Source organism: Cladophialophora psammophila, assembly GCF_000585535.1.
Source record: "Cladophialophora psammophila CBS 110553 chromosome Unknown aczJe-supercont1.14, whole genome shotgun sequence".
In the NCBI taxonomy this organism is placed as follows: Eukaryota; Fungi; Ascomycota; class Eurotiomycetes; order Chaetothyriales; family Herpotrichiellaceae; genus Cladophialophora; species Cladophialophora psammophila.
In genome coordinates, this window is record NW_006912935.1 from 987735 (window position 1) to 1010217 (window position 22483).

Below are 22483 nucleotides of genomic sequence, written 5' to 3' on the forward strand. Positions count from 1 at the left end.
TCAATGCTCTTTAACGATCTTATATCTGCTCCAACAGCGTTCTCCGAAATCAGGTTGCCGGACTTCATCAGACCTCTAAGCCCTGACCTAAGTCCTGAGGATATGGCTTACCTGAAGCATAAGGGAGTCTTCGATATACCTAATGCCCACTGTCGGAACGAACTCTTGCGCAGCTACTTCTTGTTCGGGTACCCATTACTACCTCTACTCGATGTGGAAACCTTTTTGGGGCCAATGCTCGAAAATGATCCAAAGGACAAGGTCAGCTTGTTGCTCTTCTACGCTGTCATGTGCTCTGGAGCCGCCCATGTCGACATGCAAGTCTTGAGGAAGCTGGGCTTCAACTCGAGAAAGCTTGCTCGAAGCGCATTCTTCGAAAGAGCACGGGTAAGTACTCAACACCACGGAACGGCCGATTCTAATCGTGAAAGTTGCTCTACGATCTAGACTGTGAAAGCGATCGTGTATCGTTTGTACAGGCCTTCCTGCTGATGACATACTGGTACGATGCTCGAGAAACGCATAAAGACCGGAAGTTTTGGATTCGTGTCGCTGTGACCCTATCCCAGGATCTCGGCCTGGACCTGAATCTCGATTTTTGCAAGACAAGGCAACATCGAATGTTCAAGAGATTGTGGTGGTGTTGTTTCATGCGCGATCAGTTTGTTGCGCTCATGACTTGGACTCCACCGCAACTCGGGGCGTGGCATCGCCACTTACCTATGCTTGAACTCGACGACTTCGAGATGCAGGATTTCTCTCCTGCTGTGTCCCACTTGATCAAAGAGTGGGATTTCATCGATAATCAGAGGAGCAGGATTGGCCTAGCAACGCTCTGCATTGAAAAGGCAAAACTATGTGTCTGCATAAATGAGATTCTGCAAGCACGATATTCAAGTCGTCGGTACGAATCAGATAGTCGAATGATGACGATTCTTGTCCCAAGGCACTCTACCGCCAATGCCTTCGAGATTCTCGAGCTCGACCGCCAACTTCAAGAATGGTATCGTGGCCTCTCGGACGCTGGCAAATTCGACCTTCGCGACCCTACGGATTCTGCATTCATGAAGAGCTCTAATGTCATTGCGATGCATAGAGCACATCTAAAACTACTGTTCCTCTCAGCGATGATCGCGCTCCACAGGCCCCAGATTTCAGAAACCGCCGGAACACTCCCGCCAACATACCAACAGCTGTCACAGGCAAAGCTACGTGACACTGCAGAGGAAGTGGCACATGTTGCAATCTCCATCAAGAACCTCGAAATGGGAACACACATGAGTCCTAAAGGGGTTACTCTATTGCTTCCGATAATGCTTGTTCATCTTCAAGATGTCATGCCAGAGATGGAGAAACCGCGAAGAAGCAGGTTAGAAAAGTATTACGACTGTATGCACATATTGGACTCGATTGGAGACGAGGGCGCATCAGAAGATTTCTTGTCTTCAAAGCTTGAGGCTGCCTTCTTAAAGTTCAACATTCTGCCCTCGATTGAGCACCAAATCCCCCCTCCCATCAGTTTCAGACCGGATTTCGAGAAGTCGCTCTTTTCAGGGACAGGAATCTTTTCATGCCTATCACAGCTTGGTGCAATTACTCCGTCGGAGATTGATCTGCTGTCAAAGATGAGCCTCTGTCGTAGGGGCATGTCAAGTGCGGCGGAGTGTGAGTACGCCAACAATGAGGGGCCCATTGTTTACAGTCCACAGCCAACGCAGATGACAACCGGCCAGCCGCAAATAGGAGTATGTCCACCACCAGCCTCCACTTTCAGAGCACCAATGAATCCCTCCTCTGGTGGAGTTCTAACCCTGCAGGAAACGGGGGCTCTAGGGCAGCTCCACCCTTCGCTATTTCCAGCAAATGGTGACAGATCAGTGCAATCAGCCACACAGCTCGGCCTTCTTGTCCAACCGGACGAAGAAGATACCGCCATGGAACACTTCTTCAAATGGAGGATTGAAAGGATGAAGATTCCCATGCAGAGACAGCTCGTTGAAAGCACGTACCACACCGTCCTCACCCAGATGTGGAGTCTGGAGGATTTGAGGGCCATGGCAGATGTCAAGTCTGACCTCTACAGACTGGCCATTCAACAGGGCATACCAGACGGCCTGGCTCGCTCTTTTCGCAGAGAACTTGATGTGTTTCTGTCTCAGTGGCGCTCTCATGGCGAGTGGACGCCCGGTATGCAAGAACCATGATCAAAACAAGTTCCCGAGCTTGTAACTGCAGAGACTAATTTATGGCACGCGGAATAGCGATGCTGAATATATTGCAGCTCTGATACATCCTTGCTCCTGGCGAACCTTTGGTTGGGACACCTGATATCAAGTCTCGCACCTCAAAGCTTATGTCTCTTTCGGCCTTCGGCAACCCTTTTGAATTCCACCTGAGGTGCGCCGTCAACAAACCTTTGCATGCCGTCGGCGACTTCTCGAACGGCCTGAGCCTCTATTCTGTCCAGGACAGGCCGTTGGACCAAGGATTTGATCCTCAGCACGCTTTCCCGATTCAAATGATCGCCAAATTTTTCATTCACTTCTCTGAGGACTTGTTCCAGAAAGCCATCCGAATCGGAGTCATTTTCTCCACGGAATACCTTGTTGACGAATCCGCACTGGAGGAGCTTCTTGCAGGGTATCCTGCGGGACGTGAGGAGGGCTTCGTTGGCCAGGGGTAAACCAAGGCGTTGGACGAGTCCAACACTGGCGCCACCTTCGGCGACTAGGCCCAGACTCGCGAACGGAGCGAGAAGGTAGGCATGAGGCGCTGCATACACAAAGTCTGCGAACCCTACAAGGCCCGCATGAAGCCCGACCACGGGCCCATTGAGGCCGACAACTAAGATTTTTGGATGCGCGCAAAAGGACTGAGTGGCGTCGAATGTGTTGGCCACGAAGCTGCGCAGAGTCTGCTCGCGGATCTCATGTGTCTTCTTTCTGTGGTCATCATCCATTCCGGGGCGCCGAGATGTCACGTCGCCGCCGGCGCAGAAGAACCGTCCTTTCCCGGTGACGATTGTTACCGTGATTTCCGACATTGCCGCTACCTGTCGCAGGAGACAGGATAGGCGGAATGTATCTTCCTGTCTCATGGCATTGAGCTTCTGAGGGTTATTGAGTGTTATGATGGCGACTCTGCCACTGGTGCGGAGGGTGACGATCTGTTCCGGATCCGGACTGAGCGTTGCCATTGTGAGGCGGTATCGAATTTTGCGGGATGATTAGCTATCCCAAACGAGTGTGAAGGGTTCAAGGTTTCCATTTGAACACGCAGCACGGTAGATAACATAAAGTTCTTGTCCTCCCAAAATCTCAAAGATACCTAAGATTTTTTACTTCCCCAGGTGACGCTTAGCCTGACATGCCCAATGCACCGATGTCCCGAGGCCTCCGCGGCACACTTTGAACGGTGTTCCTGCAAGGTCATCAATTGTACGAACTAAGTGGTTGTACACTGCCGGGTGTTCCTTTGGCCTCTACCATCTCGTATCATGAGTCTGATATTTCACCAAGTAACGAGCCTTACCTAACTGCTCCGTAGATAAAAAAGACAAGAGTTGCCCTGTACTGGGTACATGAGGAGTGACAAGGCTGAACGAGGCTGGATTCCATTGCCCTGCCAAGCAACCAGGGGTTCGGCGAAGTTGCAAGCTTCTTCTCCACAGCAAAACCTCGAAAAGCAAAGCTGTGCCCCGCAACCACATGCTGTTTGACTCACAAGTCCAGCGCAACAAATATGTACCTTTTGTATCTCGCTTCTAGCCTCTAGTTGTCTAATCGTCCAAAAGAGCCAAAACCTCGAAAAGAAATCGTCCGAACACGTTTGTTTCCGCTGCCATGACCGACCCTCCGCCACCAAAGCACGTCTCGATTGCCCCGCTGTTGAAAAAGCTATCCGCCCCGTCTCCTCAGGACAACAGCGTCAAGGCTGAAGACATCGCACTGGCATTCTCGCGCACGTTCGAGAATGAATTGAACCCCACGCAGCTCGCCGCCCTGCTCACGCTGTTGCACTCGACGGGCAAAGATCGACATCCGGACGTGATTGCCAAATGTGCAGAAAGTATGCGCGACGCCGCGGTACAGGTGGATAAACATAGATTGAGAGAAGTCGTGCGGAAGAGGAAGCGCGGTGGTATGGGTATGGGAGGTTACAGGGGCGGATTGTGCGATATTGTGGGAACAGGCGGGGATGCGCACTCGACATTCAACATCTCGACTACGGCGTCAATTATTGCGTCGCCGATATTAATGATGGCGAAGCACGGGAACAGGGCGCAGACATCCATGTCCGGGTCGGCGGATGTGTTGAATGCCATTTTGCCCAAGGCGCCCAAGATAGAAGCGCTGAGCGCGGCGATGTTGCCGGAGGCATACGAGCATACGAATTACACGTTCCTCTATGCGCCGAATTTCCATCCCGGCATGAAGTATGCTGCGACCGTGCGGAGGGAACTTGGACTGAGGACAATCTTCAATCTAATGGGGCCCCTTGCCAACCCCGTGGAGACGCATATTGAAGCTCGAGTTGTGGGCGTCGCCTATCAAGAACTGGGTCCTGTCTTCGCGCAGGCGCTGCAACTGTCCGGTGCGACCAAGGCGCTTGTGGTTTGCGGGCAGGAAGATCTCGATGAGATAAGTTGTGCTGGCAAAACGAACTGCTGGTTGCTTAGAGAAGCTGAGAATCCAGAATATAGAGGGGATCGGGATGAAGAAGAGGAGGAGGATACCAGTGACGACGAGGCGCCGCCCAAATACGTCTCCAAGGTGGAGAGGTTCGAACTTGAGCCCGCCGACTTTGGTCTGCCTTCACACCCACTATCGCAGGTGGGCGGCGGAGGGCTGCCTAGGCAAAACGCCGCCGTGCTGATGAGCATTCTGCGCAACGAGAGACCTCCCAATGACCCGATATTGCATTTCGTGTTGATGAACATCGCCGCACTGCTGGTGGTAAGTGGCGCTTGTGATGCCGATAGCTGCGAAAGTGGCGAAGTCATCACAGAGCGAGGGCCGGCGGGGGGAAGATGGAAAGAAGGCGTGAAAAAGGCTAGATGGTGCATAGAGAGCGGGAAGGCCCTGAAAGAATTCGAAAAGTTCATAGAGTTCACCAACCGAGTATAGAACGGAGGGCCCCCAAAAGTACAATGTCATTTGTTTGTCATCTTGGCCTGGAGTGGGTTTATCGGGAGTTATATGATCTTGTCTCTCTTCTTACACAGGCCCTTAGATTAGGCAGTGCCATTTGTTTTCAAAGCCGTCCCAAAAACGCCGGGGCTATGCAAACAACGACCCTCAAGAGAAACATTCCACGTGGAGCGTTAACGTCGCGCGCGGTGGCAGATACTGCCTCGCAGTTCCATTTCTGCAGGTCGTGGACACATCATCGAGCCTCAAACTGCACCATCCTATTTCCCTCTCGGCATCAGCCACAAAATCCAAAAGAAAAAAAAAAGAGGCCAGCCACTTTTCCAGGCCGAAGGACAGGGTCAGGGTCAGGGGCGCATAGAGTAGCATAGCGTAAATAAGCACATACCGCTTCGTTCTCTCCTTGTAAAGCACCCTGTGTCCGCACATGCTGCAGCGGATGACGTCGCCTCTTGCCAGACTCACTTTCGTGTTGCACTCGCCGCACACGTACTGCACGGTCGGGCCGCTCGACGACTCGCCTGCGACGTAGCCCGTTGCGAAGGCGCTGGATTGTTGTGTGGGGATTTGGTATGCTTGTCCCGAAGACATTTCTTTTCGTGCGTCAGGTAGGTGGTGATAGGTAGTGGTGCAAAGGTGGACTGACGGAGAGAGTGGGGACTTGGGCGGATCTGAGATACCGGTTGTCCGATTTCTTGGGAGGAAGATATTTGTTCGGAGGTAACTGGATGTGTTATGATGAATGTAGAGTGGACGGCGCAAGGAATTTGTACTTGTAGAGGGAAGAGAAAATCGGATTGCGCCCCTCCACCAAGAACGTACCACGTGACACGACCAGCCTTGCTTACGTGATGAGATTCAAAATTCGACCAATCGATCTCGCGTCTGTGTCCCGTTGGATCTGCAAATACTCGGTATCTCTACATGAATTGTGTGGGGCGTGCAGGGTGTGGCAACAAATACGTGGTGTTCGTGATAACGTAAAGACTCAAGGGAGAGCGCAGGACTGTTACCATGCAGGCATTTGGGTTACGGACCTACAGATACCATTCGAACTCGGCTGTCAAAAAGTCGTGGTGCAATGCAATTGGACGGACTACCGCTTGTGTAACGGTCGCTTGGAGGTGCAGGCATTGTCGAGGTAGGCAGAAAGATTCACTGCCTGCGGGCTCCATTTCAGCCTCATTTCTACGCCACCTGTTGAGAAAATATTTCATCCCAGCAGTTTCCCTTCCAAGCTACCGCCTTTGCAACGTCCGTATGAGAAAGCCGTCTCATACCATTGAGAGCCCAAGAGACATCCCTCCATTCCACCATGGCACTTTTCAGATCGATCTTTGAGTGTTTCGGAGCCGGCCAGAGCGACGATATTCCATCTTATCCTTCCATCATCGAGAAACAGAAGGGCAGTAGCATCGCCCAACAACAAATCAAGCCAGCCGACGAAAAGCAGATCGCGTCCTCGATCCTCTCGGTCCTCTTCACGGCCGAAAAGCCCGGGCGGGACCTCGAGGCCCGGCTCAAAGATATTGTGCACATAGATGGCTGGTATGAAGGGCTGGCAAAGCGCGTTCTCGACGGTCTGGTTGCCGCGCTGCAGTCAGGCCAAGTGATGGCTGGAGCAATAAAGGAAGCTTATGACAAAGCATATGCCATCGCCTCTGAATTCACGAGTGAACATCCCGTCCTCGCTGCGGCGATACTTACCCTTGTGGCTATTGGGATCCTTGTCTATCTTGCACCATGGGTCATCGAGGCCTTGGGGTTTGGAGAGCTTGGACCGATTGAAGGTGAGATCCACATACGTATATGCCATGTTGCAGAAATTCTACTCGAAAAGGGGGTGGATCACCAAGATTGTTTCTGACATTTGAGCAGGTTCGTTTGCGGCTTTTTGGCAGTCAACATTCCCCGACGTCGAGGCTGGATCGTGGTTTGCGTGGTTCCAGAGGCTCGGAATGAGATGGGGGAAGCAAGCGTAGGCTATGCTCACGGCATCCAAAGGGGCAGGACTGCGTACGACTACGGAGGAGATAATACACCCAAGGCCGATAGACTGTGCAACGAGGCTGAAGGATCTTGTTGAGCAGACCCAATCCACCATTACAAAGTGGGGGCTAGGACTGCACCCGGTCTCCCGGGATTGACCTTGTGCAGCAGTCAGCCTTGCCTAGTAATAACAGGGGTAGACCTGCCGGGTTGGCTGTGCATGTCTCAGTCCGAAGGCATGGATGTCCACGTTGCTGGTGTCTGCTCTTGTTTGTTTGATGTTTGCTCTGCGGAGTCCTATTTTGGTCAACCGGTCTAGCAGTGATGAGGTACTGCATACCTACCACACGTGTATGTAGCAAGGTCAGACAGTCCTGAAGTCCAACCCCGATCCCGAATTCTAGATCCAATCTCCTATTCCACATCCATGGGGAGGTGATCTGGACCAAAGAGGCGCATACCACGTCCCAGCCTTCTTCCCTCGACAGCATAACGCGCTACAGTGGACCGTGATTATGTAGATGCCTGCATGGTACAAGCAGGATTTTGCTTCCATCGGTACCCCTGCAAACAGACAATCTGCCAGGAGGTACGGAGGACGGAGCTCTTACGAGTACAAGTGCTTGTAGACAGAGTCAAATCGAGGTGATGACGAGGCCCAGCGAGGCCCCAATCTTCTTTCTCTTGTGATGACCATGTCCTTGTGCTGTACCGTATGTAGTCTGCTTGTATAACATAAGCATCACTGTTTCATGTTTCATGTGATGATGTCCTCGCAGACCAGTCATCACCGGTCGGGGAGACGGTCGCCATGGCCTTAGCATGCCTCACTTGCTTGGTGGCTACCTGTACTTCGTCCTCGCGGGGACGGAGTATGGAGTACTTGTAGATGCCCAGACGGAGATCCAAGCCCCGTCCTTGCTGGACTACCTACTTATGGACCAACAAGTGTTGGCTTTTGGCCGTCGACAGGGGTGTCTGCCCATACTATCGCAAGCCACCCGGTTTCAAAATGCTGGGGGCACCAAGTCCTGTCCCCTGATGATCATTGATCAGCCTTGATTGTACACGGATCCCCTTGCCGAAGGGGCCTACATACCGAGTAGTCCATAGGCGAAAAGCTTAACGGAGGGGAGGAAGCGAGGGAACAGGGGACCTCGGGGGGTCAGCGCGGCCCAACGCAGGGGGAAGGGAGCGGCTAACAAGTTCGTTTTCATGGATGATTCCTTTGAATTAGGGGCTTGTGGCTTGGCGCTAAAAGAGGAGTGAGAAGCTAGTTGGCGCCACAATCGCCACAGAGCGCATCGTCGTCGTCATCCTCAATCACCAACGTCAACAACCCGCAAAAACAATTCCAAGAGAGAAGGGAAAGCATGCCATGCCATTTCGTGGCATTGTCCTTGTCATTGTTATGTCCCTAAGTATATGGTATCCAAGAAGTGAAGTCTAATAATCACGCAATAAACCCTTGTAGATCCCGAGTAGACAGCATATATTCTGAGACGTCTGCTGTACTCCTCTTGCTCTCCGCTGGGATAGTATTCATGTTCGATAACAATAGGTTTTTCCTTCCCACCATCTGCACACGCGATGAGTCCGACCATGACACCAGCTGTTGGGTTACAGATGTAAGCCAGATCAAGGCACCTCAAAGTCATGTCGATAAAACCGCGAGCCAGTCAGGAAGACCATTGCCCGAAAAATCAACAGAAAAAAGGATTGAAACGCCGGCAATAAATGTCCACCATCGCCGCTGCTGATCATCAGTCATGTCATGACTTGATTCGCATGTTCATAAGGTTCGTCTATGAGTTGTGAGCCTGTTGCTTCGTAGCCGAGCATAATGCCACTGTCGTTTTCCAGTATTCCACGGGAGGCCTGTCGCCGGGACTTAAAATGTGATGAGGAATGATGATCGTCGAGATCGGGTACTAAACCTGCAGGGGCAGTGATATGTCCATGTGTCGACTCATGGAAGATATCGTAAAGGAGCGTCTTTGCAGGCAGTATAAACGTAGTAGAGAGGCGGCAGAGCTAGCTGCGCAAAAGTCTCGGAAAACTTTACAGTGGCATTATGGTTCTGGCTTGTGGTTGTTCGATGCTAGCCGACAGGTGCCCTCTATGCCTTCTTAGGCAAATGGCGAGCGTGGACACGGTAGTGGATGTGTCCTTCGCTGAGGGAGACGCTTCGCTTGCTCGATCCGCCGGGGCACATGGTCAAGACGAGGTTGGAGTTCTGATCGCAGACCATGGTGCGGGTGTCATCGGGGGCATTGTAGGCGGCAGTGCAAACAGATTGACCCGCAGGGCAGTCGACGACGACGCAGGTTGGGTTACTGGGATCGTTCTGCATCGAAGGGACGACCTCCATCCCTCCAGCGGAGAAGGGGTAACCGTTGATGTTAGAGAGGTCGTACGAGATCTTGCCGTTGGCCCAAGTGAACTCGAACTGGGAGATGGGCCCAGAGGTGGTAGCATTGGGAGCAAGCTTGATAGAGATGCCAACGCCCTCTTCACTGTAGGATTGGCTATAGCTTCCTTCGAGTGGTTGCATGCTAGGATTAGAGCTTCCTCCGACGGCCGCATAGTAGACGGGGAATCCGCAGTTGTTGACGACGGTAGCAGATCCTACTGCCGATACGACGGAAGCGGAGGCAAGTAGCGCGGCCGTGCCAGCGAGAACGTTCTTGAATTGCATTTTGATAGTCGATGTACCCGTAGTAGGGAAGGATAGTAAGTCACTTGGACAATGGGGTTGGGGAAAACGAGTGGTCCTAAAGGATGTTCTAGTCGACAAAGGGTCTTTCAGCTAAAAGAATGATGCTGATTAGAGACCTGCTCGAGGATGTCAAGGAGGAGCTGTTGTAAGGATTGACAAGACGTTGCGGAAACAGGAAATCCTACAACAAAGGGGAGGACGCGCTTTAAGTAGATGATTTTCACATCACAGTCCACGTCCACATCAACAAACCTCGAGGAGCCCGAAGGGAGTCGGCTCCAGCGCCCAAGTCCCACAGGAGATGGGACCCTTTCTTTGTCGTTCAGAGATTTTCGCAGATGCGTTGGCGCTGTCCGCCACGGACAGGACCAAAATGGGGCCATACTCGGAGTCAGTCAGGATCCTGGTATTTTTCAGAACTGAAAATGAAGAGCAAAAAGCACAGCCAGCCTAGGCCAGAAGTGTCTTGAAACATGGCTCGCCGGCGCTATGGCCGTTCCCCCTGGCGGTGAAGTGGATGGGATTGTTGTATTTTGCACGTTCCTGAATATGGACCATCAAATAGGAGGGCGAGCGCAAACCCAGAGGTTGGGTGGTACCTGGGCTAATGCAAGCCACGAAGGACCCAACTTGGCACATCTTGGTTGGAGGGCTCGCTCTGACATGGAGCCTCGAGACCCAGTCACCCTCGCCAGGCACGAAGGTCCGCCGATTGGAAGTTGTCAGAAAGGTCGCCGAAAAGTCCCGCGGCGGTGGCAGAAAGAGCCGGTCAAGCTAGGCGGAAGAAAGATAGGCTCCAGGCACGGGGAGAAATCCCAACACACCCTCTTCCCACGGGTCCCAGTCGGTTGTTCTTCGCTTGTGATTGCCCACGTGTTGGCGGAAGGGGATAGTGGATTGGCTAGCGACTCGAGAAATCAGAGTTGGGGTCTCGACCACTGTTCCTGAGTAGTGTAATGCGTTGTTGGATCTCGTGCGACAGGAAGACCTCAAAGCAAACGTGTCAAATCTTGCAGCTCTTTGCTGGAGAGGTGGCTGGCAAGGAAAGATTCGCCCTCTGCAAGGGGGACCCGACCGGTTGGGTGCCCACAAAAAAATTTTGCAAACTGCCAGCGGTTCCCAGTATGAAAGGTTCGCGCAGATCGGTGCAGACTCTATCCCAAGACGTCAGCCGTGCATACAGCTTAGTGCAGGTACAATATCGCCTGCACAGTGGAAAATCCTCTATTAGGCAAAGGTGCTCGGCAAGGTACCATGTGTTCAACGGCTGGCATGAATTGGTCCTTCAACCTGCATGTTGTCCGTGGTCCCGTCTTTTGGTCGTCCAGTCGGTCGAAAGTCAGGGTTGCTCGCTGTTTGGTTACAACCGCTAAAGTATATTCCAACCTGGAATTCCTGGACCAAACTCTGCGTAGGATATATCATGGTAATCCCAATGAGCAATAGCTTGATTTGGCCAGACATCCGGATTACACTAGCAATGAGCGAAATGTTACCAGTCAACTGCCTACCATTTTTCGAGTGGGGCGTAGCGACCGTGGACAACCCAAGGCAAGGAGAAAAATATTAGAGTACGGAGGAAGCTTAGTGTTTAGTGACAATATAATCGAGTGCTCTTCTGCGGTTGTTGGCTCCGCATCCCGTGGTTGTTGGGTGACCCACCAGCGGCATACAATCTGTGTAACATGGGGTGTCCATATTCTGTCATTATCGGATGCTTGCTGTATACCTTTGATTTCTTTCGCACCTCAATGACGTTGAGGGCAAGAGGCATGCCTTTGGAAAACCTCCTAACGGCGGGATGTAGTCTCTCCCGTTGGAAAGTTCGCAATGCGATGCGCCAGGGCATCCAGCCATTGCACGGGCAGGTAGGCCCTGATAGGACGAGTCACAATGCTGACTGGCATTTGACCGGCCCAAGAATTGTCGACTCAGGTAGAGGGTGGCACTCCATTGACTAGGCAAATGTTGAGCGAGTCTGGGCACAACAAATAGTGCAGGGTGGTAGGAGACCGAGTCGGGGACGACAGAAAGCCATATCCTCATGCAAGGGTGGTAAGTGTGGGCGACCAAGATTGAGATACAGTGACCTGTGCATCCGGCTGAGATGACAGCAGCGTTCGAGAGGGTGAGACATGAATAGACGAGAGGTCAAACCCCCTTGTTCAATGGACCCGGCGAGCCGAGTAAGAGAGTTGTTGATATCGGTCCATCCAAACAAGCAGCAGGGTACTCAGTACGTAGATGCACAGCGAGAGCCATACGTTACCAGAATCACTATGAAAAGAGGTGGCTGGGAGCACAGAAGGGCGAGCACTTACGGAGTACCGTAGTCTTGCATATTGAAAATCAATAGTCTCGCTTTTTTTTTTTGGGACTATGGGTCATGTTGACAGATGGGCTTTTCTCAACATCTCAACCATGTCCGGTGCCCAGAAATCTCGCTGCGTAGCTCTTGTCACGGACAGAGGGAAGCGTTCTCCGGCAAATGGAGAGGTGAGAGCAGCATTTTGGTTGACTGCTTCTCAGCACGGAAGGAAGCGAGAAGGATGAAGAGAAGTGATGACTGGGAATCGACTCGCGTCCACTGGATGTGTGCTACTCTAGTGAATGAGTGCAGCAGCTGCACATCTATCCTAGGTAACAGGCTTGCAGCAACCCGCGAGGTCCGAGCTCTTGCATATGTATTCAAGCATTTGGTGTTTGGTAGCGACTATCGGCACCGATGAGGTTAGCGAATGAAGACACAGCCGTGGGAGCTCCCCCCAAGGGTAGTGTTAGCAAGTACAGGGTAGGGCATAGGGAGCAAGAGTGTGTATATGGAAATGTGGGAGAGAGGGAGGACAGAAAGACTGAACAGGGAAAAGGAATAGGCGAGAGACGAGAAGAGTGGGCTGGTGGGTATGATCCGAATTTCGGCCTCCTTTGACTTTTTCTCTTCCTTTTCACACTACGACGCATCCACCACCCACTGCAGTCCTGCCATCATCCTTGAGGTGTCATTGTCTCTCATGCCTAGGTGCTCGCGGTCCAATTTATTAGCCGAGGTCAACTTTTAATACACAAGTATCCATCGTTGAAAAACTCTGTCGCGAAGGGGCCCAGACTGCTAACCCTTTCTGCCTTTATGTATACACATTAAACGGTAGTATCGAGTCAGTGGGCACCTTCCGATCCAGCAAGAACGAAGCCATCTGGTTCGTATGCACGGACCACAAGTCCGCGGGATAATCTGACTTCTCCATTTCGCCGAATAGCAAGACGGGACCATGTTTACGCAGCCAGGCAAATCGTCTAGAAAGAGGAAGCCGCTCTGGCTACTTGCTTACGTGCCACTGATCAATCGAACCAGACACACTGCCGCTCCAGCAGCAATAACACCCACAACCAGCATTTGCAATGCCCCTCCCGTGCAAGCCTGATAATTCTCCTTTCCAGTCCAGCCCCGAACGACCCCCGTCTTGATGTACCCAAAGATCAGCAGCACCACCGCCATCAGTCCAATGCTCCACCACAATCCGGCCAGAACATTATCCTGAGCTACGATGAAATAGGGTATCAAAGGAATGAACCCGCCGATGAAATAGCTGATGCCTAGCGTAAGCGCTGAAAGGTAGGGTCGACTGGTGTCTGGCTTGGTCGCTTGAAAATGGTTCTGCATGAGAAAGTCTTTGAACATGGGCGCGGACGCCTTCATGTGATCCGCCACTCGTTTCGTCTCTTCTTCTGACAGTCCAAATTGCTCGAAATACTCCTGGACAAAGTCTCTTGCGGCCTGCGGTTCATGCAGGATCAGCTGGTTGCAGCTACGGTCTGTGGTGTTAAAAGACTCACTGTCTTGTGTTAGTCCATGCAACACCGGTCCGGCGGGTTCATGCATGTGGACTTACATTTCGCTTTTGGCACCAACATATCCTCCGAGTCCCATTGATATTGCACCCGCGATCAACTCCGCGAGTCCTCCTAGGATAACCACTCTTGTGTCCCCAAGCGCCGTCAGGCCAGCAGTGAGAGCGAATGGGACGGTGAGTCCATCAGAAAGGCCAAGAATCGCATCAGATACGACGCGAGCGTTGACGCGAATATTCCAATCGGGCCAGAACCATCTTCGGCCTCGTTGCAGGCTTTTGTCTGAAAGGAAGACTTCGGGCGTCTGACTTCGGGCGTTCTCTTGAAGGGTGGACGTCCTGGACAAAAGTGGCCGGTTGGCTTCGAGATCTGCTGCTGTGGGAAGTATTTCTCTTTCCCGGCCTGGTGTGCCTGAAGGTAGGGAAATCTCGGAGCTCCACTTCTCGGGTCCCATGTTGTTGTACCTCGTAAAGCCTCGTGGACCCGGACTTGCTTGTTGTTTAAAGAGACGGCCCAAAAATTTCGACTGTCGGTGCGATCTTTCAAAGGATTTCTCTAGAGGCCCTTTAGGAAAGTGCCCATCAATGTCCTGCTTGTCTTTATATGCCTATGTCAGTTTGAAGTGTTGCAGCGTGCGGTGCTTCTGGGTTGAAGGAAAAGGCAAATTGCTCCAGCCAGCCAATCAGAGAGCGCGTAAAGGTCAGCGACAGGATTTGTCACCTTGTGGTCGAGGTCGAATTAAAGAGGTCGTAATACATCTGGCGCAGAAAAATACGGGATTGCCTTGAGCCTGTTCCTTGACTCTGCTGAATTTATGCTGTGACTGAACGGCCCTTCGCTACTCAGTCGTCGGTCTTTGAGGTTGGAGGTGCAACTCGGCTGAGAAAGGCTGACTGACAGCCTCGTAGAGCGAGGGACCGAATCACCGAGAAGAATCGATCACCACTCTATTTTGGTCGATGTGCAAGAAAAGAGAGAGAGAGTTCAACAGGACGTCGAACTGCTCATCGACTCTTCCGTTTTGCAACTCATCTCACCATGCTTCAGTCCTTTTCCATCTGCAGCTTGATATTTGCCTTGACCTTTCGTGCTTGCTCGTTCACGCTACACATGATAACGTCTCAACAATTGAGAACTGGAAAGAGCACGATCAAGAGGAAGGAAGGCGCCTCCCACTTGTTTGAGTCTCTCTTAAGCATGTCCTCTCCCTCTTCAATCTTCCTCTTCTTCATGTCATTTTCAGTCCAACATCGCTCACTTTCAAGCATCCACTGTCGAGCCGGGCTGGTGCCGTCAACTCTTAGCAGCCGTATTCGTTCATTCTGTCTGCATCCTTTCACTTCCTCAAGTCTTCCTTTCAATTACACAGCTGCTCATCAACCCGGCACTCAAAATGCAGAGCAAACTTGTCCTCCTCTCTGCCATCCTGGCTTGTGGCTCAGCATCATTGGCCTCCGAAAACAAGAACAAACGCAGCCCTCTCCCAATCCAAAAGATCCTCGCCATCCCCAATGTTCCTGCTGAGCTTCGAGAGAGGGCAACAAAAACGGACAAAGGATGCTTCACCATCAGTGGCGACGATTGTGGAGACACGTTAGAATTCCTTGCATGCGCTGGAGACACAAATTCTGCAGAGTGTGTCCTCAATTCAAAATGTGCCATCACCCTGCAAGACTGCCTGCCTGAGGCTAAGCTGCAGGCTCGCCAGGGCGGCGGCGGTTCGCCCTTTGACCCTGAGCTCTTTAATGAAAAACGCATTGAGGCTCGACAAGAAGCAAGGATCAGCGACGAGATCCAGTCTGCTATGCCGGCTGAAGTCAGGAATGCCATGCTCAATGACCCCAATGCCGCCGAGTCTCTCACCAATGAATTCTCTGGGGGTTCGGTGCCGCAGTGGTACACTCGACTGCCTGCGAGCGTCACCAATTACTATGCTACCATTACCCCTCCACCCAGTATGACCGGTTATGCTGTCAAGGCCCCAACAGATGACCCGCAACGGCAAAGCGTTGATGATTGGGTAGCGTCCATTCAGAGCTACAAGAATCTCATCGCTTCCCTCTCTCGGGCAGCTTCCTCGGAGTCACAGTCGGCCAGAAGAATGTCAAGGGCGGCATCGGAAAAGTCCAAGTGGGCAAGCGAAGAGATGGATGGACAATTACAAACCAGCGCATATGAGCAATCAGTGATGGCTGCCTCGATGTCTCGTGATGCTGCCCTTGAGTCAAGCTATGCCGCCTCGGCTTCTCGAACCATCTATGCAAAAGATGTGCCAACCGGACAAGGGAGTAGCGCATCAACAAGCGACACGAGACTGGCATTTGGATTGAGCATTGTTGCGGCTGTGGCGTGCCTTGGGTTGGCATTTGCTCTGTGAGTGGCTTGACTTCAAAACGTCGTTGCTGTGTGAAACGTTGGATGGATGGCCGGGCAGCAGTGTTCCGCATAAAATAGTCATCAGGTATTATTTTTAAGGAGTGACAAGTCATCATCACCTCCAACCGCCCACTCTTCCTTCATCCCACCGTGCTCGCATTTCTCTTCTCTTTTCCAATATCGTTGCACCTTCTTTTATCCTCCTGACCCATTCGGTGACCTCCTTCTCACTCGCCTTCCCGCCGTTCGCACCTCCGTAATATGCATCATCATCGTTCCCACCCTCGAGGAAACTCTCTTGCATAGCCTTTAGCACCGCCTCCTGCTCATTAGTACTCGAGACCAGCCGCTGATACATCTGTCTCGGGCCCCAGGGCGCTAAAGCATCGTCCATTTCACTCTGTTTCCTGCGCCACTGGGTCTGCACGCCCGTATGGTTTAGAAGCAACTGAGCAGTCTCGTCACGCAGGGCACGGAGTTGACTTTCCAGATGAGCGACCTGTTGAGCGAGTTGGACGTTTTGCTGGATGGCCCTTTCTAGAGGAATGAGCGAGGAGGCGTACGAGGGGTGTTGGGAGGCCAGGCAGGCAACCAGGGACGGCTTGTTGAGCAGCGGATGGAGTTCATTTAGAGGTTTATTGGAGACGTTTGGTGGAAGCCAGCGTTCAGTAATGGACGGCGGGGGAATTGCTTGATATGGTTCTTGAGGTATTGATTGTTGTGATGACTGGAGGCCGGGAATGGGAGAGCTTGTCTGGTGCGGTTCAATGGGTAGTGGTGGTTGTGGACGGGGAGAGTCTACCTTGCCGGGCAGAGCTGGGGGGGCGGGAGCCGTGGTGGGTGTTGGTGCCAGAATTGGTGTTGCAGACCTGCTGGGGTTGGTGCTTTGGGAGAGATGAGATATGGGTTTTGGCGGAGGAGGGGGAGGCGGTGCGCCAACTGCGCCGGTCGCTGATGTTGGAGGCGGTGGCGAGATCGGTGCGGCAGGGGGGATTGTCCCAGCTGTGGATGAGGTATAGAATGACTCTGACATTGTCGCAGATCCAAGGTCTTCTCCTGCTCGAATGCGTGACAACTTCCGAATTTCTCTACAAGCTCTACGGGACGAAGGTGTGGTGAGTAATAGCTTTGGGTGGTCTTGGGTGGTCTAGTGGAGTGGAGAAGATCGCCCAGCCTTGTGGAAGAATTGCGGAGAAGGACGAGGCTGAACAAATGAAATTCTCAGCTTCAACTTCTTGCCTACTCGAACTTCAACTTCGCGACCCACATTCTTCTCTCTTTGCCTCTCCTTCCCTCTCATCTTCCATCTCATCCACCAGATTCCTCTCCAGCGGATATTTCCTGAAAGTCTGCGCATTCGTCCAACTTACGCGCTTACAATTTCGGCCCTTCTCCCTCCTCCGTCTCCATCATCGCATTCATCTTCCAGTCTTTCGAATCGTGGCAATCTTCTTCTACCGCGGCCTCTTTTGGCGCAGAGGCCTCGCTTGTTGATTGATTGGTTCTTGTCCTATCTCTACACCTACAACATAGTTCCCCAGCCATGGACTACCAAAATCGCGCGGGCTCCAAGTTCGGGGGTGGCGGCGTAGCCTCGCACTCGGCGACAAACGCTGACCGTCGCGAGCGGCTGCGAAAACTCGCCCTCGAGACCATCGACCTCGACAAGGACCCTTACTTCTTCAAGAACCACGTCGGCTCCTTCGAGTGCAGACTGTGTCTTACAGTCCACCAGAACGATGGCTCTTACCTCGCACACACGCAGGGGCGGAAACACCAGACGAACCTCGCCAGACGGGCGGCGAGGGAACAGAAGGAGATGCAAAAGGATGGAAATTTGATGGGCGCGGGGATGATGGGCGTGCAAGTACGCAAGAACATGGTCAAGATTGGGCGTCCGGGGTATAAAATCACAAAGATCAGAGATCCCCTCACGAGACAGGTCGGACTGCTCTTTCAGCTCCTGTACCCGGAGATCGCGCCCAACATGGAGCCGCGTGTCCGGTTCATGAGTGCGTTTGAACAAAAAGTCGAAGAGCCGGACAGGGATTACCAGTACTTGTTGGTCGCTGCCGAGCCGTACGAGACGTGCGGGTTTAAATTACAGAGCAGGGAGGTGGACAGGAGGGAAGGGAGGTATTGGACTTGGTGGGATGCGGACGCGAAGGAGTTTTGGTGTCAGGTTCTCTTCAAGACGGAAAGAGATGAGAGATACTCGAACGTACCGGGCCTGGCACCGACGGCGGGAAAGAAGTGATAAGAGGTCACTGTGGAATGTGGCAGTGGAATGAAATGATGGACGCTGGGACTGTAGGTGCAAACAGTTCCAGCGTTTGCTCCACAGGGGAGACATGGAGCAACTGTAATCCTACTTGTGGACACCAACCAGTGCAGCTACCCAACGGGAATATAAGGAAACCTGTCTTGATTAAATATCGACACCTGCCACTGGTCGGCTGCAGCTTCAAATCGTGGCCATCATGCAAAAACTGGCGGTCCTTCAAGATCCCTTCACCTCGGGGCCATTCCTGGGCTTGTCTCCTAATCTCTTGAACCACGTCACTCTCGCAACTACATTGCCACCAACCGCCGCTCAATATGTTTTTTTTGGCCATGTTCCTGACTTGTCTTGGTTTAAAGAGGGGCGGATTTCCCATTTCTTCCCGGAGTGCGGTCTGTGGGATTTCTGTTCATCGCGATGGCACGACTCCAATCCCGTTCACGTGATGAGGATGGCCTGGGGATTATGTTGAGCCATCAGCTGCGTCGCAGTCGACTTTATGACTGCGGGTTGGATGTGTCCTTGATGGGGGGATTCGGTGTTTGACTTTGATCTGGTTTTTCTCCTCGGGGCGCGCAATTCACCTTGAAGGCAATGTCAGCCATGTTCCGATTTCGAAGTGTCAAGTTTGGATTTGAAAGGGCTGACACTGACATTTGGTTTCATGACCGTCTTCAGCCCTGGCACTACTCGTCTTTTGACATGTCCTTTCCTCTGTGCGCTGATATTCAACTCCATGCCGCCACTACTTGTCTCGAACCCAATGCTTCTGTTCATGCGATGATTCAAAATCAATGACAGGTGTTTTAGACTGGGTCCGTTGGTGAAGATCATGCCAATTCTTGATGTCTTTGTCTTGATGTCTTTGGTTGGCTGTGAATTGCTGCAGTAGAGAACGGGGACCCAGCAGGATCAACGAAGAATTGTTCGCACCTAACATCCAATGTTGTACCTAGTGGATTTTTTTTAAGGAGCTTTCACTGCCAAGAAGAGAGTATCCACGAGGACACCAGGATGCGTGTGCTGGAAATATTTTTGTCGGGAAAGGACCATGAAGATTGGGACCTTCAGCAAGTACACGGCAAATTCACTGTATTTAAGACACGGCCGCCGAAAAAGAGTAGACAACAGTGGAATTCTGAGGGGCATGGCAGGCAGCCAGGTCGGTGACCACGCGAGGAGGATCAAACAGATTGCCCGTTGGGGGGGAGAAGGGATCCCCGTTGGTGAACAAACAGGGGAAGATTGTCACTTGCCTAACGCAACATTGACAAGATCGAGGAATCCGGGGAATGTTGCACCCGAAACCTGAATATCACCTTTTAGACTTCATGGCTTTGGAGGATCCCCACTTGGTCCATGTAAGTCTGCTTCCATTGTGGCCAGAGCCGTGATAATTTCATTGCTGAGCTTCAAGTTGCCCGGCCCTTTGGCGAGTGCAGACACCTACTCAGGTGGAGCTGAGTTCTGCGGATACGCAAGCTGCAGAAGTTCCATGAGTTTCCAGCACATGGATCTTCCAGGGCCTTGCAGACGTTGGTGTTGTGGCTGGTTTGGCGTGGGTAGGCTGAGTTCCCTTTGCGAGCAGGTTAGTGAGGTACTTTCTGGTTGCGACGTTCATTCGATCGGATGGCTTCTGTCTTTGACTCGGCTCCTGCGAGGCGAGGCCAGGCGAGGCGAGGACTGTCACCGCTGGAAGCGACCAGCCGTAATGCCGAGCGTATGAGAGCAATCTCCTTTCTGGTGGGACAATCGTCAACGGGAATGGTTGGTGTAATGGTTAAATCTTGAGCAGGGAAACCAATTTCCTAGTTCGAAGCGGACTACTCGGGAGAGAAGGCCTTCATATAGCCGGGGCAGCTAAATCTGCTTGGTACCGCTTTCTGTAAAGAGGCGGTATGCACCTCGTATGTCTCAGAGGATTCATTTTAACTGAGTCACTCGTCCGTTGCCTCCATTTGTACGCTGTATACTTGGCACCGTGGTCGGTTCCCTTGGAGAGGGAACCAGCCACATTCCGGTTGTGGAGCAACTCGTCTTCGGCTTCCCAAGCTCTTTGACTCTGGCTAGATCTCGATGCATTGCCCAGCCTCGACAGCGGAACGCGGTGTAGGGGACTCGAGGTTCTTGTGACTGCACTGCCTTTCAGCGAGTTTGCGGTCAACGTCGGTTGCAGGTGAGTGTGACTTTGTACTCGGTGACAATGTCATTTTGAGCCTTTGTCCATTTTTCGACGAGGCAAAACGACTTGCAGCATTCATTACAGACTCCAGGCATAACAGGCACCTGCCCGAAGCTGCTATGTTAATCCGGTTACAATACCTCGTAGATTATTGGTAAGTCTCAATCAGCCCGAGTGGGTAGGGCTGGAAGGTGCTAAGTCTAATATACTCCGCACCTCGTCTTCGGCAATGCCGCCCAGCCCGCCTTGCGAGGTACCGGGTACATATACTGCCAAGGTTCGACGAGGTGCACGTCGTTTTCAACTCCCTACCTGGCCCTTCTAGCCTTCCAGCCCTCCAGCCCTCCAGCCCTCCAGCCCTACTTGCCCAACTTCCCCAACTTGGCTCCAGCCTTTCCCCAAGAGAAGAATCTATCTCCCTAAATATTTCTTCTCGTGGCCCGCAAGATCACCTGTGGGAATGTGCTCTACTGGGTATGCACAACGCCACCCACATCAAATGCTGCTGGGCGCTGAATCTGTTCGGGCAACTTCAGCGAGATTCTTCCTTCGTCTCATGCATCCCTTCATCTCTCCTCTTGACACTCCCTGGTTTTGGTCTCTCTTGCTGACCAGCCTGCCCGACAGATAGCTCTTGTACGCGCCCCCAAGGCGAGTGAAAGTTCTTCACAAAAACTGATCCCATAAAGCGTGGTCAGTTCCCCAGCATGGCAGCGTCCTGTCTCCTGGCTCCTCGGATTGGGCGCCTTGTCAATGGCGCTGGATGTCATATATGCAACGTGTCTTTCAGGCTCATTCGTGAGGTTTGCACTCACACCTCGCATTGCTGACCGGTGTGCGTGGGCAATGTCTGCAATGCTGTCGTCCCCCTCGGATGGTCGACCTGCATTCTTGAACGATCTTGCATTGGTGGGAATCAGCAGGGATGGCGCCGAATCAATGCCATAGCCTCATTATCGACACTCCGGCTATCCCGCTCACAGAGGCCAGTGGTGCTCACAGGTTTTGACAGGACAATTGCAGCCCAACGAACGATGTGTCTTAAAGAGGAGAGAAGCCCTCCTGGTCAGGTGAGACAGCCTGACTTTGACCCATTTTCTGATCTCCTCGAGTTTCCTAATCTTACACCATCCTTGTCGGCTCCAGTATCTATCAGCATGGAGGCTGTAGGTCTCGCACTTTCCGTTGCTCCCTTATTGGGAGGCAGTGTGAAGGTAGTACGGTTTTACCATAGATGGAAGCGTGTACACGATGATATCGATCGAGCAGCGGCACGTGTAGAAAAACTACGTACTGTTTGCGAAGCCCTATCAGTCCTCGACGGCGACGTTCCAGAACAGTGCAGACGACTTATTTCGGACCCAGCTAGGATACTTGCCTCGATGTCAAGACCACTGCCCAAGGCAATCACAAAGCGCTCCAAGAAGAGTTGCTTACGCTGGTTGACAGCCGATAAAGCAGGATTCGAAAGATGTTTATCAGAAGTGGAACAAGATCTCTCAATGGCTGCGTCTCTCTTGCTTATACAATGGTAAGAATCCCTTCCGGATCGACGTTGGAGGAACTTATACCTTGACGCAGGCTTGCCGCTCAGAGGACGAATGACTCAGGCAATCATCCGTTACCGCCCACTGAAGCAGCTTCAGAGCCACAAGGAATTGGAATAACCGTATCCGAGGCGCAGAAGTGGGCTACCACGAAGGACAATGGGCCAGGAGTGCCATTTCGTTTCCATGATTGCTCGTACCCTGGTCTATTGAGCACCGGCGTGATTGAGAGTGTTTTCGATCTACGTAGCATTCTCTCGAGCGTCGTCGCTTCGATGCCATATCTCAGGATCGTGACTAAGCATTATAGTTTCATTCATGATTTTCCTCAGCTTCTCACATATTTGGGGAGGATTTTGCGCGGCTTGGTCCGGCGCCGCTGGTTGGAAC

General features: G+C 52.3%; 10 protein-coding genes across 10 annotated transcripts; 5 read left to right on the forward strand and 5 right to left on the reverse strand.

Annotated features, from left to right (window-relative positions):
* Positions 1 to 3: 3 nt before the first annotated feature.
* Positions 4 to 2204, forward strand: A1O5_08908 (uncharacterized protein; the record flags this gene model as incomplete). The annotated part of the gene is made up of 2 exons (XM_007749489.1): positions 4 to 387; positions 432 to 2204. 2 exons carry the CDS (start codon positions 4 to 6, stop codon positions 2202 to 2204), a joined length of 2157 nt encoding a protein of 718 aa, XP_007747679.1.
* Positions 2205 to 2344: 140 nt separating this feature from the next.
* On the reverse strand, positions 2345 to 3196 carry A1O5_08909 (uncharacterized protein; the record flags this gene model as incomplete). Its single annotated transcript, XM_007749490.1, has 1 exon — positions 2345 to 3196. The coding sequence occupies one exon, from the start codon at positions 3194 to 3196 to the stop codon at positions 2345 to 2347; it is 852 nt and encodes a 283-aa protein (XP_007747680.1).
* A 646-nt stretch (positions 3197 to 3842) lies between these two features.
* On the forward strand, positions 3843 to 5126 carry A1O5_08910 (anthranilate phosphoribosyltransferase; the record flags this gene model as incomplete). Its single annotated transcript, XM_007749491.1, has 1 exon — positions 3843 to 5126. The coding sequence occupies one exon, from the start codon at positions 3843 to 3845 to the stop codon at positions 5124 to 5126; it is 1284 nt and encodes a 427-aa protein (XP_007747681.1).
* A 390-nt stretch (positions 5127 to 5516) lies between these two features.
* On the reverse strand, positions 5517 to 5741 carry A1O5_08911 (DNA-directed RNA polymerase I, II, and III subunit RPABC4; the record flags this gene model as incomplete). Its single annotated transcript, XM_007749492.1, has 1 exon — positions 5517 to 5741. A coding segment is annotated over one exon (225 nt), but the record flags the coding sequence as incomplete, so codon positions are not given.
* A 724-nt stretch (positions 5742 to 6465) lies between these two features.
* Positions 6466 to 7132, forward strand: A1O5_08912 (uncharacterized protein; the record flags this gene model as incomplete). The annotated part of the gene is made up of 2 exons (XM_007749493.1): positions 6466 to 6940; positions 7029 to 7132. 2 exons carry the CDS (start codon positions 6466 to 6468, stop codon positions 7130 to 7132), a joined length of 579 nt encoding a protein of 192 aa, XP_007747683.1.
* A 2126-nt stretch (positions 7133 to 9258) lies between these two features.
* On the reverse strand, positions 9259 to 9837 carry A1O5_08913 (uncharacterized protein; the record flags this gene model as incomplete). The annotated part of the gene is made up of 1 exon (XM_007749494.1): positions 9259 to 9837. The coding sequence occupies one exon, from the start codon at positions 9835 to 9837 to the stop codon at positions 9259 to 9261; it is 579 nt and encodes a 192-aa protein (XP_007747684.1).
* Positions 9838 to 13183: 3346 nt separating this feature from the next.
* On the reverse strand, positions 13184 to 14161 carry A1O5_08914 (uncharacterized protein; the record flags this gene model as incomplete). The annotated part of the gene is made up of 2 exons (XM_007749495.1): positions 13184 to 13691; positions 13749 to 14161. The coding sequence occupies 2 exons, from the start codon at positions 14159 to 14161 to the stop codon at positions 13184 to 13186; spliced, it is 921 nt and encodes a 306-aa protein (XP_007747685.1).
* Positions 14162 to 15100: 939 nt separating this feature from the next.
* On the forward strand, positions 15101 to 16084 carry A1O5_08915 (uncharacterized protein; the record flags this gene model as incomplete). Its single annotated transcript, XM_007749496.1, has 1 exon — positions 15101 to 16084. The coding sequence occupies one exon, from the start codon at positions 15101 to 15103 to the stop codon at positions 16082 to 16084; it is 984 nt and encodes a 327-aa protein (XP_007747686.1).
* A 114-nt stretch (positions 16085 to 16198) lies between these two features.
* On the reverse strand, positions 16199 to 17116 carry A1O5_08916 (uncharacterized protein; the record flags this gene model as incomplete). Its single annotated transcript, XM_007749497.1, has 1 exon — positions 16199 to 17116. The coding sequence occupies one exon, from the start codon at positions 17114 to 17116 to the stop codon at positions 16199 to 16201; it is 918 nt and encodes a 305-aa protein (XP_007747687.1).
* A 510-nt stretch (positions 17117 to 17626) lies between these two features.
* Positions 17627 to 18340, forward strand: A1O5_08917 (uncharacterized protein; the record flags this gene model as incomplete). The annotated part of the gene is made up of 1 exon (XM_007749498.1): positions 17627 to 18340. The coding sequence occupies one exon, from the start codon at positions 17627 to 17629 to the stop codon at positions 18338 to 18340; it is 714 nt and encodes a 237-aa protein (XP_007747688.1).
* Positions 18341 to 22483: the final 4143 nt, after the last annotated feature.